The 17,011-nt window shown below is 55.5% G+C and overlaps 4 protein-coding genes across 4 annotated transcripts; all 4 read right to left on the bottom strand.

The window, feature by feature from the left end:
* Window positions 1–60: 60 nt before the first annotated feature.
* On the bottom strand, window positions 61–816 carry VTJ04DRAFT_8661 (uncharacterized protein; the record flags this gene model as incomplete). The annotated part of the gene is made up of 3 exons (XM_069367122.1): window positions 61–223; window positions 290–611; window positions 681–816. 3 exons carry the CDS (start codon window positions 814–816, stop codon window positions 61–63), a joined length of 621 nt encoding a protein of 206 aa, XP_069215482.1.
* Window positions 817–5,559: 4,743 nt separating this feature from the next.
* Window positions 5,560–7,222, bottom strand: VTJ04DRAFT_8660 (uncharacterized protein; the record flags this gene model as incomplete). The annotated part of the gene is made up of 3 exons (XM_069367121.1): window positions 5,560–6,753; window positions 6,824–7,015; window positions 7,133–7,222. The coding sequence occupies 3 exons, from the start codon at window positions 7,220–7,222 to the stop codon at window positions 5,560–5,562; spliced, it is 1,476 nt and encodes a 491-aa protein (XP_069215481.1).
* A 22-nt stretch (window positions 7,223–7,244) lies between these two features.
* Window positions 7,245–8,127, bottom strand: VTJ04DRAFT_8659 (uncharacterized protein; the record flags this gene model as incomplete). Its single annotated transcript, XM_069367119.1, has 3 exons — window positions 7,245–7,627; window positions 7,704–7,895; window positions 8,112–8,127. The coding sequence occupies 3 exons, from the start codon at window positions 8,125–8,127 to the stop codon at window positions 7,245–7,247; spliced, it is 591 nt and encodes a 196-aa protein (XP_069215480.1).
* Window positions 8,128–9,699: 1,572 nt separating this feature from the next.
* VTJ04DRAFT_8658 (uncharacterized protein) lies at window positions 9,700–10,132 on the bottom strand (the record flags this gene model as incomplete). The annotated part of the gene is made up of 2 exons (XM_069367118.1): window positions 9,700–9,906; window positions 10,028–10,132. The coding sequence occupies 2 exons, from the start codon at window positions 10,130–10,132 to the stop codon at window positions 9,700–9,702; spliced, it is 312 nt and encodes a 103-aa protein (XP_069215479.1).
* Between the last annotated feature and the right edge of the window lie 6,879 nt (window positions 10,133–17,011).

Raw genomic sequence — 17,011 nt, 5'->3', positions numbered from 1 at the left:
TGATGATGCGGTCATGTCTCATAGGTCTGAACTTGTACATGGGTATCATAAACATCAAGCCTAATTCCGGCGGAATTTGGCCGGGATATTAGCCTCGACAATCATCTGCTTCTCGAGCTTTTCGAGCCGTTCTTGTTCGGCCTCCATCTCCTCGTGCTTCTTGAAGTGCTCAATATCCTCCGGGTGGTTCAGATCCTCGATCGAGTCGTCATCGTTGTGATACCTGGAGAGCCGAATTGGTCAGCGACGAACAGCAGGCTTCCAAGAAGGACAGGTTGGCTACACGTACTTCTCCCAATGGTGAATCTCGTACTCATACTCGTCGTCCCCGTGATGGCCCGGCCCGGTACCCATATCTGGGAGGGTCTTGTGCTCGACGTCGATGAAGTGCACGAACTCATCGCGGGTGACAAGGCCGTCGCCATTGCTGTCGATCAGGGTCATGACATGGCGGCTCACGATGGCCTTGCGGTCGTCGGGAACATGGGCATTGGATGGGTCCATCAGACCGTAGGTACGCTGGATCTCCTCGGCGTCCCAGTTGCCGTCGCCGTTGAAGTCGTGCAGCGCGAAGAAGGAGGCGGCGTCGAATTGGTCGAGGTGGTGTTCCTCTGCAGGAGACGCGGACGGGCGGGTTAGCATTGAATGGCAGCAAATTTCCTAGATGACGATGTCCATACCAGCCATGTGTCTTTGCATCCAGGTCGCGTTGGGATCGACGGCGACGGGCTTCTGTCCGCCATGGTTGCCATGGGCGGACACTTGTCCGGCCAGGAGGGCGGTGACGAGAGTGAGGGGAACAGCGGACGGGCGCATTGTTTGCGGAGGAGTGTGTGACGGAGGACTTGGATTGCCGTTGAATCGAGTCGAGTCCTGATGTGTGTCAAGTTGGACGAGTCGGATCGAGCCGAGCCTAGTGTCGTTGATGCGATGATTGCATTCACCAACCAGATGCAGTCAGACGCAAAGAGGTGGTTTGGCAACGGGAGTCTGGCGGCGCATCAGAGAGCAGACTGCTGCTGGGCGCCGCGTGGAAGCCACCAGGGGCAGGGGAACAGCCGTCTGGGGTAGAAGTGGGGGGCCAGGACGGGAACCGCATCGGCGGGATTGACTCCGGGCGTCCAAGCTGACGGCTGTTGAACCGACCGAACCTACCAGAGGATCGGAACAAGCGAGAGACGGGACCGCCTGGTTGGGAAGCTCATGATTGACTGATCGACATTCGATGGGCTGTCATGGAGACGGCGTCCATTCCCGTCAGGCCATGATTGCGTGCTCCTCTTGGTATCTGTTTCTTGTGTTGTGTCGGGGAGGAAGGCCAGAACTAGCATCACCTCACCTACTACTTAAGTAAACAGCACCGCCAGGTGAACACCTACACAAATCTAACTCATCATCAATCACACTAGCCATCGGTTATTTAGTGCGGGCCAAGTTTTGAAAGATGCAAACTCAACCCCCGCGACTGGCGTCTTTGACAGTTCATGATGTGTACATCCATATCCAGGTGAGAGGTTCTTGCCTGGAGTCGCCAGCTCCATACTGATATACCTCTCTATTGACCGTGTACCCAAGCCGTGACAAGCTGGAAGCATCAGACTCGAGCACAAGGCCTCGACTTGGAAGGAGGTGCAACGCCGCACAACTGAACCGCAACAGGAACAAAAACGCGCTGCTGACCGAGCCTGGACATTTTCAACCCTCACAGCATCGCTCACAGCGGGGCGCCGCGCACAAATTCCGCTGCCCTGTCCCTGCCACAACCTGCCATCACCGACGCCCCGGACGTGATCTGCGTTGATGCAGGATCGCAACCTCGAGACAAGCCAATCAAACTCGGCCAAATCCCAGCCCAAGACATGAAAGAAGCAAGTCCTCAACTTGGACCAAACCTGGAAGGTATCAGGCCACTCATCCAGAAGGTCAAACAAAGAGTTGATAACTAACAAGTTCCAGGATGGAAGCCAGCACGGAGAAATAACTCACTTCCATTTCACCATCTCCACCATGTGAAAACCTCGGAACTCTGTTGAATGGAAGCTCTGTCCGTTCCGGTCCGTTTGCCCGCATTTCGTATTAGGTCATTGTTTGTCTCCTCCAACTGCTTAACTCGGCCACATGCAGCTCGCCACGACGCCAGCTCATCTGCAGCCCTTTCATTACCATAAACACCTGCTGGAAGCAGTTGACATTATCCAAGATTATTTTCTCTCTCCGATCCAACATGTTCGACGGCCCTAAAGTGGTTCCGAATGCATATCCGGGTACGCCTGCAGCAAACACCCACCAAACCCGCTTGCTCCGTCGTATTGGCGTCTAGCTCGTCTTCCCTCACCACTTCTTGCCTCTTTGCTGCGTTTATCCTGCTTCGACGCCGCGGCTCTGACGGTCCTCCATTGGCCCATCGCCTCCAGCCCGTCATCTTGTGCAGCCGTCTCGCAGCTCTGGTCGAAACCTCTCCGGACCGTACGGACCGACTGCCATGTTGTGTCATCTCTGCCATAGCCTTCTGCAAACTAGTCGGGCAGACCAACGAGGACACAAGTGCGGACTGGTACGCTGGCTGGAACAAACTTTCTCGCTGGGGATATATGTCCACTTCTCAGCTCGGCGTCTCATCTCTGTTCCGGGCTTCTGCTCTTCTCCTCCACCCTCTTGTTTCACTGTTTCATCTCATCTCTTCAACTCTCTTTTCTGTTGTCAGACTGCGACTCTGACACAGCTCGGTCGCTCTGTCGGCTAAAGGCCTCGTCCTCTTGCAAGTGCACACAACCTCCCACGCTGACTTACACACGGCCAGCCACGCACCCGGCAGCCTGGCTCACATGGCTGTCAACCAGTCAAGGCCCGAGGTTGGCGAGGGGTGTGCGTGTCAAGTGTCAAGGGGGGAGTGTCGGGATGAACGTCAGCCCTAAGATTTATATCCCTCAGAGGCATTCCTCGGTTGGCTGTCGTTCATATCCCGAATCCTAGCCTGTCAATTTTTGAGCTATAATCTCTCATCAGCCCCCTTTCCCACTTTGTCTTATCTTCTTTTCGTTCAACTCTGCCTCCCAGCGAACCACATCTGCTTTGGAAACTCCACCATGTGCAACACGTCGGGGTGACACCACGACGTCCGACATGGCCACGACGTTGTGTGAATGGAAAGAGTCGGATCCTCCAGCTCGGCTACACGGCAGTCAGTCATGCAGAGTTTGCTTCGGGTTGGCCGGTTCAAGTTATCTATATCTACACGAGATCCCCTTCAGGCTTTCCTCCCATCCCTCTAGCCATGATGGATGGCCATCCACCTTGTGAACCTGGGAAAGCACCCGTCACCGAACAGCGAAACGTCTGAGACTCTCGAACGATCGGAAGGCAATACATGTCTCCAGACCCAGCCTGTCATGCTGGCGTCGGTCCCTCCATCATCAACGCCGCCGACGTACCTTCGAGCAGCAGACAGAGGCATCCTGACAAGACAGCAACCCCAAATCCAGGAGAAGCTAACGGGTCGGTTCACCGCCATATACACCCAGCGTTGTCGATGCCGAACCCTTCCCATCCTTTTCTTCCGTCTTCCATTTCTCCACCCATCGAGACCCGTCTTCTTGCAATGTTGATGGACCCTTGAGCGAGCCATCGGTAACGGCAACGCGAAAACGCAAGATCGAAACGAGGCTTCCTTCCGACTCTCATAGATGCCCAAAACCCAACATGGGAGGAGATGTTCTTTGACAGACTTGACCGCTGTCACGCGTATCATCCGTCTGTAAGCGCCACTGACTGACCAAGCAGGTTCATGTCAATCTAACTTTGAACTTGGCAGCTTATATGGAGCTTCAATCACCCACGCATGATTCGACGCCACATTGGTCATTCTCCAAGAGCCCCTCCAAACCATGCCGTCCCGCCAAAATCATGCCAACAACGGCGCCAGAAGTGAAATGGAGAGGCAAGTTTGCTCCGCTAGTTGGGGATATGCCTCAACCATACCGTGTCAGTGTGACAGGAGAAAGAAGGGCTCCGGTTGTGGGGGGGAGTTGTCGAGGCATGATTTGCGAAGACGCGATGACACCCCGGCACCTCTCCACGACTTGGGTTTCTTCTTCGTGCCATTATCTTCCAGCTTTGCCTCAGACCTCTTGTGTTTCCAGCGGGAGGAGGAGGAGGAGGATGGACCTCGAAAAGAGCTGGATGTCTCAAGTGTTCCCTGGGCAGATTTGGAGGATACCTACATGTGTCATCTCCTGGGTTGCGATACGAAGGTGGGTGTGGACGAGATGGCTGAACCGAGAAGGCGTGGGGGAGGGTTTGAGAAGAGTTGAAGGTTTCTCCTGAGAGGGCGAGGGTGTGAGTCGACGGAAAGGGGAGAAGAGGCCAGAGGGAAGTTGAGATGAGTGTCGGGGCTCAAGTCCGTCCGACACTGCTACACCAACGATCGATCTGGCGGCGGCGGCGACGACGATGACGACGACAACGATGACAACAACGAGGAAGAATAAATTGGATATCTGAGCGAGCTGTGGAGATGTGGTGTCAACTTGGACATTCGAGTCAAACAGCACGAGTTGGGACAAAAGGGCACGGCACAGCACGAACTAGGGAACGACGGACAGGATGACGGAATGTGATGAGACACACGAAAGGGACATGACAGCAGGATATGATGAGCGACGGCAACACAATGCTCACGACGATGGGCTTCGACTACGTGCGATACTCGACGACCAAACCAACACATCATCGACAACGAGGGTAACGTCACGGTGAACATAGCTTCGACACAACAGGCGCGACAATCTATTGCTGGATCGACAAGCAACCCATCCACCAGCCATCGCGACAGACAAGTCGTCAGTTTTCTTGAGACGGAAACGAAGCACTTCCCCGAATGGAGAAAGCTTTCCAACCATTTTCACGATACACATCATGACAACAACGCACGCGAGGCAAATATGATATGATAACGCCAAATATTTTACATCACAGATCTCAATTCCCCGATCTGTTGTTGCTAGCTACAGCAGTCCCTTTTCCTGAGGCGTCCCCGCCCACCTGCCCTTACCCGAGGATGGCCCAGATACACTGGATGTGTACCCAAAACCTCCCAGGTAACGGACGCCGTCGCAGGGGGATCACTCTCTCCACATGCTACATGAACCAACTCGTGGCGCCCCCGCCCGCCCACCCTTACCTGCGGGTCTGGATATACTGGATGTATACCCAAGGGACCCGCGAGGTAATGGGCGCCCACGACGGTTTGTGTGTTTTCCATTCCTCCCCTCGACCGCTCATGAACGCCATTAATGCCCGCCAGAGAAAAAAAAAGACCCTTCCGCTGATGGAAACACCAAAAAACCCGATATGATCCGCTGATCCAACCCAACCCGTGTGATCCGGTGGTATCGTTGATGAAAAAAACAAAATCCAAAAACGCCGCCCTGACCAAAAAGATTCCCAACCAAAACGAAGTTGCTCGCCGGCGAAGGCAAGCAGCTCAAGAAAAAGAACAAGAGGAAAAATGCTAATAATACAAGTGAGTCGAGGTCCGTCGTTTGCGCAAAAACAACCGGCCTACAACTCCTCAACCCGCCGGCTGGGGAGCTGCATGGTGGGGTCCCCAAGCAGCTCTGGCGTCTTCAGCCAGAAGTCGTCGAGGACACCCAGCGGAGCGGTGCCGAAGAGGGGAAGCGTCCCGACCGTGGGGGCGCCCGGCTCGAGATACGCGGGATGATGGTGGTGGTGACCGAGCGATGCCGGCCAGTTGCCCGGCGACAGGGCGCTCCGGCGCGGTTCGGAGCCCGCCGGAGACGGCAGCTGCTGGATCGGCACGGCCTGTTGTTGAGACCGCCGGTAGTCCCCTTGGGTGCTGGGTACCGCCAGGGTGTACTCGGAGTTTTGGAGCTCCTGCTCCAAGTTGAACTGGGGCGGAGCTTGCTGAGCCGGCGCCGGCTGTGGCTCCGTCTCTGGAGGAACCGACATGACCGGCACGTGCTGCACCTGCCCGCCGCGCGCCTCCTCGCGAAGCTGCTGTTCGATGGCCTCGCGTCGCCGCCTTTGGTCCTCCTCGAACCGGGCCCTCTCTTCGTGCATCTGCTGGAGCTGCTCATGCGCCGACACGGGGCGGTTGTTTTGGCCGCCTTGGGACTGGGCCTCTTGCTGCTGCTGTTGAATTGCCGCGTGGACTTCCGGAGGGAGATTGTGGTCCATGACCGGCGTGTTCATCTCTGCAGGTGGAGTGACGAGGGCTTGCTGTTGTTGCTGTTGGGGGCCCTGTGGTTGATGGTGAGCCATCTGGGCAGGAATTTGCCCATACGGCGGCGGAGGATGCTGCGGGTTGTGCGCGAGCATCTGGGAATGGACGCCCATGACTGGCAGGCCAGCAGGGACGTGTGGCTGGGGATAGGCGTTGTAATTTGGTGGCATAGGTGCCCCGAAGGACGATGGTGGCGTCCCATACGGAGGCATCGCCTGGTTGTAGGGGAAGTTGTTGAAACCCACGCCCGGGTACCCCATGGCTGGGTTTGGCTGTGGTTGCCATCCGACGGTTGGGAGACTGGGGCTGTCGGGCTCGTCGCCGGTTTCGTCGGATGCCTCGTCGCTCTCCATGGGCAAGGCGGGATAGCCAGCAGCGAATTGATGGTGGGAGCGGCGCAAGTGCTTCATCATGGTGGTCTTGCGGCAGAAACTCTTTGTGCAGCCAGCGTGGTTGCACTTGTATGGACGCCTGCCGGTGTGAATCCGGCGGTGTCGGGCAAGACTGGATGACTGCAGGAAGGCCAGTGTGTCAGGTTCCGAATTCTCGGTTTACTCTCATCATGTCTCTCGCATTACTCACATCAGAGAAGCGCTTCTCGCATCCGGGATGCTCACACATGTGCGGCTTCTCGCCCGTGTGAGTGCGAATGTGCACGGTTAGTGCACTCCGTTGAATGAAGGATTTCCCACACCCCGCGTAGTTGCATGGATATGGGCGTTCGTTGGTGTGAATCCTCTGATGGCGCTGCAGATCGGATTTGCGGTTGAAGGCCTGTGATGAGGTCAGTGGGGAGAATTCTCGGAACGAGCATGTCAAGAATCATGGAACTCTCAGACGCGTCCACCCAAGCCGCGACCTGATGATGTTGGAGTGAGATGAGAAACCTACCTTAGGACACTCCCCCTCGCCGTCCACAAAGCCACACTTAAACGGGCGCTTGCCCTTCGAGTCGTTGTTGACGATATCCATCACGTCCATGCTGTGATGTGATGGTTGCGGATCAATTGATGTTCAAAGTTATCAGTTCGAGCCCAGGTCGAATTGTGGTGTTGTTTGAAGAGTCGAGAGAAGAGAACCCAGGTTCCAGCCGAAATGTCGACCACCAAGTATACCCCGAATCTCCTGTTGACGAGTCTTGCGGATGACTCACGTCGACTAGTCCTCTGCTGAGAGTCTGGCGGATCCAGTGACGCAACTGGGACGTGATTGAGATGACGTTGTTGACACAAGAGCTGCCCGGGTATATCGAATCTTTGCGTGCCGAGTTGAGCGAGCTGGTTGATCGAAACCGGAAGAGCCCAAGCCAAACGTCCGGGGGTATTCCAGCATGTGTCGTCAGGAGCCGAAAATTGTATCGATGAACCAAATTGGAAGACCAACGCGCTGCAAAAACCAAGGAGCAATCGATATGTGGTGATGGGATGCCTGGTTCACAACACGGGATGCCGGAGAGACAGACGAGTCGCGGGCTCCAAGGACAAGATTCTTCGGACACGCAAGCGAATGAGAGATGGTTCAGAGATGATGTAGTCGGCAAGGCGAAAGTGAATGGGAAAGCTGTTGGTATTGCAAGAGGTATGCTGATGTGTCGAGGCTGTACGGGTCGAAGGGATGGCAGAAGGCGGCGAGGCGTAGTAGGACAAGATGGTGACTGGGTGGTGGTGGTGTTATTATTATTAGGCTCCAGGAAGATGGGCCACAGACACACAACAAATATCAAGAATATAAGATAATGACAGGTAGGTAAGGGAGGTATATAATATGAATATCAACGCAGGACGACGGGAAACCGTCCAATGCCTCTGCGACTTCGGGGCACGGTGGTGATGGTCGAGGGGCGGGCCGCGGTCGTCTTAAAGCACCTCACAGAGGCTACCGGGCATTTCCACTGGACTCAAGAAAGCTAACCAGGGAGGGGGCAGAACCAGAAGAAGTGAAGGGGTTCAGCGAAGAGAGGGGGGGCGTGGATGCATCAAGTAGCCGGGCTGGCAGAGACCAGCAGCAGCATGGCAACCCCCGTCGACGCTAGCGCACGCGAGACAGAGGGTGCAAGGGGGGAAGGAAGGGTCGTGGAAGACACCGTTCTCCAGAGCGAGACAGCCACACACACCAGTGAGAAGGAAGGAAGAACGACCTAATTGAGAACGGCAGCGCAGGCCAGCAGAAAGAACGGAGCGAGCGCCGGTCGGCCAGGCCCCGACTTCACTTGAACGGGACCTGCTGAAGAGACCCTAGGGGACTTCCAGGCTGAGGTGCGGATGTCGGCAAGCTCCCAGCTCCACACGCTTTTGCTGCTCGAGCTTGCCCTGGTGCTGCCCGCTCCTCCCACTGCACGCTGCACGCCTTGCACGCCTGCACACACCGCGATGCAACCCGAGTGCAAATATTTTCGTACCTTTTCGTCTGCAGGAGGGAAGCAACGCAACGCCGGGGTTTGGCGTCGCTTCAGAAAAAAACCTAAGGGCGACCTAGCCCGGCAGGTTGGGAGCTGCGGTTTCAGAGGGTCGACCAGGGTTGGGAGGGGAAAGAGCCGGGGAGAAGCCCCGCCGGGTCAGCGAGCAGGGGGTCCACTGCAGCCGGGGGCCGGGACCAGGGTCGGTCCTGGAGGGTGGCCAGGGGTGGAAAAGCCGGGGGCAGGTGCCGGGGGTCAGGCAGGGGTCGAGGGGAGGTGGAGTGGAGGGGTGTGTGGTTTTTCACTTCGACGGCGGGAAGCAGAAGACAACCCACAGCACTTCCAACTCCACTGCAGATCCTCGAGGCGAGGTGGCCGGGGTGCTTGCTTCTAGCCCTGTGCCGTGCCTGGATGCAGGCCACACACAGGAAGAACCGAACCCTGACGGGGTCTGCCACTTCGACGACTCGTTACGCGCATGCGCGCCGACTCACAGGCACGGGGACTTTGCTGATGAGAGCCTCCCCAGGGCTGGGACCGGGCCTAGATGGCCGATGTAGATCGGACTGCGTGTTCGGAGCTGTGGCCGACTGGCTTATTTCTCTCTTCGTCAATATCAAGCAAGGCTTTGCTTTGGACGAGAATTGTGAAGCCACTCGTGTTCTTGTTGCTTCTCGTGTATGGTGGCGAACAAGACGACGGCACCAGCGGCGAAACTGTCGTTGCTTCTTGTCGGGACAATGCAAAAGTTATTGGACTAAGGACAAAAAGACTCGGGGCAATAGCGTTCTCAGTTATCTGCGATGACGGCGAGAATGGCTTGTCCGGATGACAGAGGGATCTGGGGATCTGGGAAGGATTATGTACCCGGCGCGGGGACGATCTACTGATAGGAGCGCGCAGGTGAGCGTCCTATGAGAGGCGACGAACTACACGGAGGATTATCGACGAGCCAGAGTAAGAGTCTCGCAGGACTGGACTGGACGACCTGCCTACTCAGAAAGCCGCAAGTCTCGTGGCCACGGGAGGGATGTGACCCGCGTGCCCTGCGGCGTCGATGAAGCTATAGAAACAATGGCATTATACCCTCTGTGCCGTCCTCCGCACACGGCAGGCCGGACGGCCGGGATGGTGCGGGGTGGATGCACGGAGGGAGGAGGAGGAGGGATGACCGTTGAAGCCCGGCGGCGACAACGGCGACGGTGATGGCGACGGTGCCGCTGCGGTCGGTGGAAGAGATGAAGTCGGCACGGAAAAGGGGGCAGCCGGCCTGCCATGAACCGCAGCAGGAGGGCGTCGCACGGCACGTGGACGGACGACGGGAAGCAAGTTGCGGCGGTCGGAACTACCTATGTATGTACGGAGTATGTATGAATGTATGTACTCCAGACCTTGGCCTGCAGAACTGCAACGTCCAACGTGCCGTTCCCCTGGTCCTGAGATGCATCAAATCGTCCGGCCTTGCTCCTCACGCCGGAGAATAGTTGCCCGGACATCTTCATACCTACATCCCTTCAGAGCTGTCGCGCCGAGATACCTATTCGGTTGTCACCGAGGAAACTTGAACACGCAACGGCGAGGCGAAGGCAGACCTCCGGCTGTCTCCAAAGAAGCGATCCTTCCGGTGCCTCATACATACCATGCCGCCCGAGCCCAAACTCCGCGATATTGACCCAGTTTTGCGTGAGCACGTCTCACCAAAAAAACCGGAGTTCGGACTTGCAACTTTAACCCACTCCCACCCTTGCAAACGCGTATGTAATAGCTGGGAGAGGCGAAATAACTGTCAAGCAGTGTCTCAGCCCCAGCAGCTGTTGAACCCAGGGCAATAGACAAGGTTCAGAAGACCCCTGGAATGGGGTCGACGGTACGTGCCTGCTTCTACTAGTGGATGATCGGAGGAGCGTACGGTGACATCATGGACTCCAAAGGTAACAACTCAAGAGGAGGCTCGCGTTGACAGCGGAGCCGATCGCCGTGCAGTGAGCGGCCAGGTTCGCCTGAGGCTGCTCGGCTTTGGATTGTATGGAGTCGTGCAGTCCGCACGGAGGATAGCTACAATACAAGACATGTCCGCAATCAATTCTCTGCTGGGTCCTACGTCGCCCGAGAGCCGGGAGCAGAAGATTCCGCTGTTGCAATGGCATTTCGTTCGTTGTTTGTTTGGGTCGATATGTCCGATAGAGAGCATGGCGGAGGTGGGAGCAGGGCGTTGAAGAGAAAGAAGCGAGTCCGACTCAGCTTAGTTAGTTACGGAGTATTATCGAAGGACTCCTCGGCTGAACCCTAGTGCAGCGTATTCGCTAGCGTAGTCCATAGTATACAGAGCAGGTTGAGAACGAAAAAAGCCTTGGTTAGGCCGGCGTTGAGGATTCATCAAGTGAAAAGGCCCAGCCAAAACCGGAATTGGCTGTCCAGGGCAGCCAGCCATTGAGCAATGTCGGCTGCATTTTTTGGGGAACCAGGCCGGACTGGCTGGCGGAGAGAGGCTGGCTGACCGGAGTCTCCTCCATGACCCCCCTGGTCGCCGTCTTGCTCAATTTTGCCCAAGCTTAACTGAAAGTGGCAACGGCTACTCTGGCGCCACGATCGACGGAAGCGGGCGTCACAAGCATGAGGAACAGGAAAAGTCTGGCCTCTGTCCAGTTCTTCCACAGCGGTTTCGGGGACCCTCCATGCCCTGAAATGCTCTGTTCTGCCGCCGCTAGTGCAGTGTAGCGCACTTCACAGGAGCTCGAAACAGCCTCCGACAAAGCCCTGGTCTGCGCCACTGTTGTAAGTATGGATGTCCTCGGAAGCATGTGGTTCCTGTCACGTAGTGTAGTGTACAGGATTGCCACAAGACAGAACTTTCTGGTGGGTTTCGGTTTCGGTTCTTTCCACGCCGATTTTGACATCACATCGCCGGTTCAAGCCCTTGTTGGTCGGCTGGTATTCGAGATAGCTTCTTAGTTACCCGCTAGTTCAGGTACATAAGGTCTCTGCGTTAAAGACACGTACTATGGAACAGAGATACCCAGCATAGAGAGGACGAAGGACAAGACTTCATCACGAGACCAGCGACCTGCCACGACGTGTGCCTTTCCAGGTGGGCTTGGGACTAGGAGAGGGGGACAAGTAAAATGTTTCTTCAGCGGGGTCCAAACAAACCGCGAATATCAGACCAACTATGGATGTCCTTCCCGCAGCGGAAACATGGAGTGGATGAATTGGGCAACAGAGACGGCACGGTTGGCCTTCCGTGGACTCAACTTGCAGACGGGCGTCCAAAGCAGATGAGGATGGAGGGCACGTTTTGGGAAGACGAAGGACAGGAAGCGCAGACAGGGTGAAGCCAGAAAAGCGTGTGTGAGTGAGAGGGGTTGGCCCCGAAATGGCCCAAAAGGGACAGATGGAGGGCAGAGTTTTGTCCCTTCAACGATCATGAGCCAGTAGAAAATTGAAGCTACTGCGAGTTGTATGTAAGCCAGCAGCAAAGACGGGAAGGAATGCAGCTCACACCGGTAGTGACCTGGGCTGCTTTGCTTGCTTCGACTTACGACAAAACTTCCTGCTTCTACCGTTCATCTGGGATAAGCTTCTCCTCGGGCACCTCCAAGAGTCCGACGTCAAAGACACATTACCAATGCCTTGGTACCTATACGATGCTCCGTATACAGCGGGACTACACTTTGTCTCCCTGTACATACATACTTCATACACCGTACTCCGTACTAAACTTGATGAAAGACACAAAACTCAACAGCAACACCACAACCCCCAATCCGCGATCCAACCTTGACTTCGCGGAAGTGGAGAAGAACCACGGCTTCGAAATCTGGACGCACACCTCATTCGTCCGCTGACGGCCGCTCGCACGGACGTTGGGGTGTCCCCTGCAGCCGGTTGCCCCACATTAATCGGCACCCCGGTCTGAAGTGGAGTCTTCTTTCTTGAAGGGTTTGAACCCCGGATGGACAGGGACATCCTGGCTTTGACGAGGGCCACCTGCCGGCCTGGCTGCCAAAGCTGGCCGCAGCCTCTCTCACTGCTCTCGCGTCTGGCCGAGGTGGGCTAGGTGGGCTCTTCTTCCCCGCCCCGACAACGAGGAGATGGCCGCAAGCGAGAGCGCAAGGGTTTTTGTTTGCAAGGGTTGAGAGTGTCTGTTGGGATTGCAAGCCGTTCTCCTTGCCCTTGCCAAGACAAATAGAGCGGAAAGATCGGAGACCGGTTCACGGCTCGATGAATGTTGGCTTTCCGGAGCTGTTTGCCACGCCTTGGGCGCAAGTTTGACGACAGTGATCTGGTCGGCGACTTACACTACACCCAAGCCCGAGGTTTCGATGTTGGTGATGGGCGATGTTTGGTGTTGGCTGCACATAGTCATGCGAAAACGAGCATCCGGATAACTGTCATGTAGGTAATACCGACGAACCCTGGTCAAAATCGATAGCGCATCCTTCCTCCTCTCCCGTCCTTCGGTACGGAGGACGCTCTGTGATAACGAGCAGGCGGTCCAGATATTACGACCGGGGCCAGCGAGCTCAACAACCTCGATCTTGCCAGATGCCGGTAGAACGATTCCGCGTTGCGGCCGTTGGAAAGTTCGCCACACCGATCCAGTGCAGTCCAATGGTGCAGCGCGTGCTGCTCGTCTTCCTCTATGGATGCGGTGGACAGCAGAAGAAGGTTGTCGTTCCCGCGTCCATCCCGCTCCCCCTTCATCTTCTCCCGCATCCTTCCGTCCGCTCTCCGGTAGTGGTAGTAGTGGTAGTAGTAGTAGTAGTAGCAGCAGCAACAGGAGGAGTACTACCTGCTGTATTTTGATGTCGTCGATGGAGTATATTCTGCGCGGACAGGGAAGGTGTGGTGGCAGATGCTATCAACCGCCGCGAGAGAGGAGAGGCGATGATGCCCTTCCCCCGCAAGAGGTCCTCGGGGCGTCTTGTCTCAGATGTATGGAAGTACTCCGTGTCCGCTCAATTGTGTGCGAATGCACGCGGCCGGCCTGCCTTGCTTTTCTGTGTCCCATCTGCACATGGCCAATCGATCAAGCTTGCCGGCGATCTGTATCGAGCTGCCGGTAGCCGCTGATCGGAGGTTTTGCTGGTGTGTGAGACAAACATCTCTCGTATCAACAGGGGGACTCGACAATGGATGCGCTCTCCCTATTGTGATTTGGTTTTCCCATCCCATTCAGCATCCCAGCAGATGGTTCTATCCGGCCAACAAGACTGCAACAAGCCGAGCCAAGCACCAAAATGCTGGGACGGGTTGTGTAATTGTAATGTGAGCTGCTTGTATCACGTTACTGTTGCAGGTAGCGCTGGCAGCCCTTAAAGGTCTGTAAGGCACTGGGCAGAACTACAGCGAGGGCAAAGAGCCGCAAAATGCATGGTCGGACGGATACACGTTTTCCCAGAGTTTCAGATCTCGGTATCATTGGGAGGTTTTTCTTTTTTTCTTTTTTTTTCTCAACGTCGGGGTGTTGCTTTTTCCAGTTTCCGATCTCACATCGGACGACAAGTGAAAAACGATGAATCAAGAGATCTAAAAAAGTGGGGTTTGCCATCTTTGAAACAAACCTCAAATCGTCTCTCTTTTGACGTCCCTTACCTCAGATATCTGTGCGATCCCACCGTATGTCATTGTCAATTCTTTCCTTATGCTTCCGACCTCGCAGTTTCACGTTTATATCCGGAGACATACCTCTTCGCCAGCCCGTACTGCGTGAAGTCGAACAGCATGGAGCGAGATATTAAATCCTGTCACCCGTTCCAGGACCCGTCTGCCTCGTGAATGTTCGAGTTCCCGGAAACAACAGCCATAGCACATCCCGTTTCCCAGACGATCAAGCATACCTATACTGATCGCCATAATGGATCCCGTGTGTTTCAAATCGTACAAACAGCCGCTTCGTCAGTGAGAGATAAACAGACACACGAGTGTAAGTAAGTGGCGCATGTGTATGCTCTGCCTCGTCCATTTTAGCCCCGCAACCTCCCATGTGCGGGGCAATACATGTGCTCTCTGCTTGTCGTGCTCTCTTGAAACATATCATGAAAGAGCCGGATATGTTTCCCGCTGGGTGGTGGCTGGTGGCTGGTGGTGGCGGCGCCGTGTCAGAGTCAAATTATTCAAGGCAATCCTACCATTTTGCAACCGGGTCAGGCCTCTTGTTCTAGCCGTTCTGGTTATACACCTTTCCACAGTGCTATACACCACTATGGCAAACCATTTCATGCCGCCCGCGGCGTGGAATGAAATGCGTTTCGTCTGGTCGGGCTGCGGAAATGATGCGGCTGCTGTTGCTGCACCGCACAGGGAGGATGGGCTCGACCGAAACCAAACAACATCCACGACAAAATCCATCCTAGCCAGCACTCATACACTAGGCACTCCGTCTTCCTGGCCAGCCAGGATCACAGCGTCTTGCAGAGAGCGGGCGGCGCAGCATACCGACAAGGTGCGCGCTGCAACAGGGGCCAAATCCGTCGCTCGGCACAAGGCTGAACTATTTGCTTGTCTTATGTAAGGTACCAATTTCCCCAGGAACCAACGGATTTGGTGCAGAAAATAGCACTACACTAAGTACGTAGTGGAGGCTGCTGGTGGAAACACGCTCCTTGGTTTACTTGGTCAGCAGAGTCTACACGAGCTTGGACAAGCGCCGAAAAGTGACTTTTACCTAACAAGCCCCACCTTACCTGGCTCTGTCGCCACGTCCAAGGAAGCATAACGCCTGTTGCAAAAGCCTGAAAAGTTCCCTGGAAAAGGACCAGCAACATTAAAATGCTAGTTAAAATGAACATTTCCTCTGTGGGAGGTGTTCATGCAACCCCTTACTTCACCGGTCGTACAGATCTACGCAAGTTCATGGGGCAAGGACAGGGCGAGCCCTTGACCTTGAACCCCAGTCCTTGTCTTCCCCGCGTTCGGCCCAGAAACAAAACTATTGACGGGGTTTACGAGGCTCTTTCATGCCCACCTTCATCGCACGTCGAAGAACAACAACCCCATGGGAAGGGTGGTCCTTTCTGGCTACCGCTGCCGTGGAGGTACTATAGCCGTACCCCGCGTAGTCCCTTCATGTGTCATTGAACAAGGTTTCCCCAGATTCCGGATAGGAAGCCTGCTGTGAAGTGACCTAGACGTGGGAACTGGTCGGGAGGCTGGGGTTGGGATTGGGGATGGCAATCCCATCCACAACTCAGCAGAACGTGGCTGCGGATGATGTTGTACAGCACGGGAATGCTTAACCTACCCAAATGCAGATGGACTGCGGGCCAGAGGGTTGGACAGCGGAATATTGATTAGGAAACATGGAAAGCAAACATGAGGTAGGTAGTAACTAGCTAGGAAACCTCCTCTTCAATATCGAACCGTGGTGCTGCCGCTCAAACCACAGGTGAATGCCGACCTTCCTTCCCCAGACTCCAACTACCTCCCATCGTCGATGGTGATTTGCTGGGACATAGATGATGATGGAGTGAGAGAAGAACGTGGCATAAGGGTTTACCTGTAGAATGTCTATGTGTGTGTTGCGTTACCGAAGCCGAGTTGCAAGCGGTTCTCCCAATGCCCGCCCGCCCAGCAGGGCCAGCCATTCAGCCAACAAAGCCTAGCACGCAGCCGCGGCGGCAGCGCTGCGACGGCGGGTTGGATGGTTACCTGAATAGTTCCCACGAATTGGGGACATGTTCAGACGTATGGTACGCAGCAGCATTTGGAGGGGATGCGCATGATTGATTCAATGTGGGGTAATTAAATCCCATTGGGAACCGCGAGTCTTGACACTGCGGAACTGACTCGGACAGGGTGGTGGCGTGGTCGTTCGTGATGGATGGTGTTGTGGAGGGGATCTTGGTGGGATGGATGAGATGCTAGTAACGGGTTAACCCGCTAACTAAGGCCACTGACATCTCTGCCTAGAGTCGACAGAGGATGAAATTTTTTCGGCCGGCGGCCGCCGAAGCCAGATGCGTAGCCGCCTCACGTGTTGTGTCTGCCGAGCGAAAGCGAGAAGTTTGGGTGAGAATGCTACCTACTCCGTGCAGGGAATCTGAGAATAGCAACGAGAATGGGGGGTCCGCCGTTGAACAGCTGAGCTGGGTTGGCTCCGGGGGTGGTGATCAAGGGTCCACTAGACAATGCATGATTTTCAACCACGGTCTCGACCGGAAACCTTCACACCCGGCAACAAGGCCTTCAACGCCTCACTAATTACAGTAGCGGATCCATCGTGGCATTAGGGGGTGCCAAACTGCCCTCTCAGGAAGAGACTGGTGCTGGCTTGTTCGAAAGTAAGACATTGGCGAAGGCAGAGCTGCTCCCTGTAGAGCGGCAGAGAATGGCAAGCCACCATCAAGCTGGTGCAGTCGGCAAGCCATGTGCGT

The sequence above is a fragment of the Mycothermus thermophilus genome, assembly GCF_041956435.1.
Source record: "Mycothermus thermophilus strain CBS 625.91 unplaced genomic scaffold VTJ04scaffold_6, whole genome shotgun sequence".
Taxonomy (NCBI): domain Eukaryota; kingdom Fungi; phylum Ascomycota; class Sordariomycetes; order Sordariales; family Chaetomiaceae; genus Mycothermus; species Mycothermus thermophilus.
Note: the sequence above shows the minus strand (reverse complement) of the source record. Positions and strands in the feature narration are given on the sequence as shown.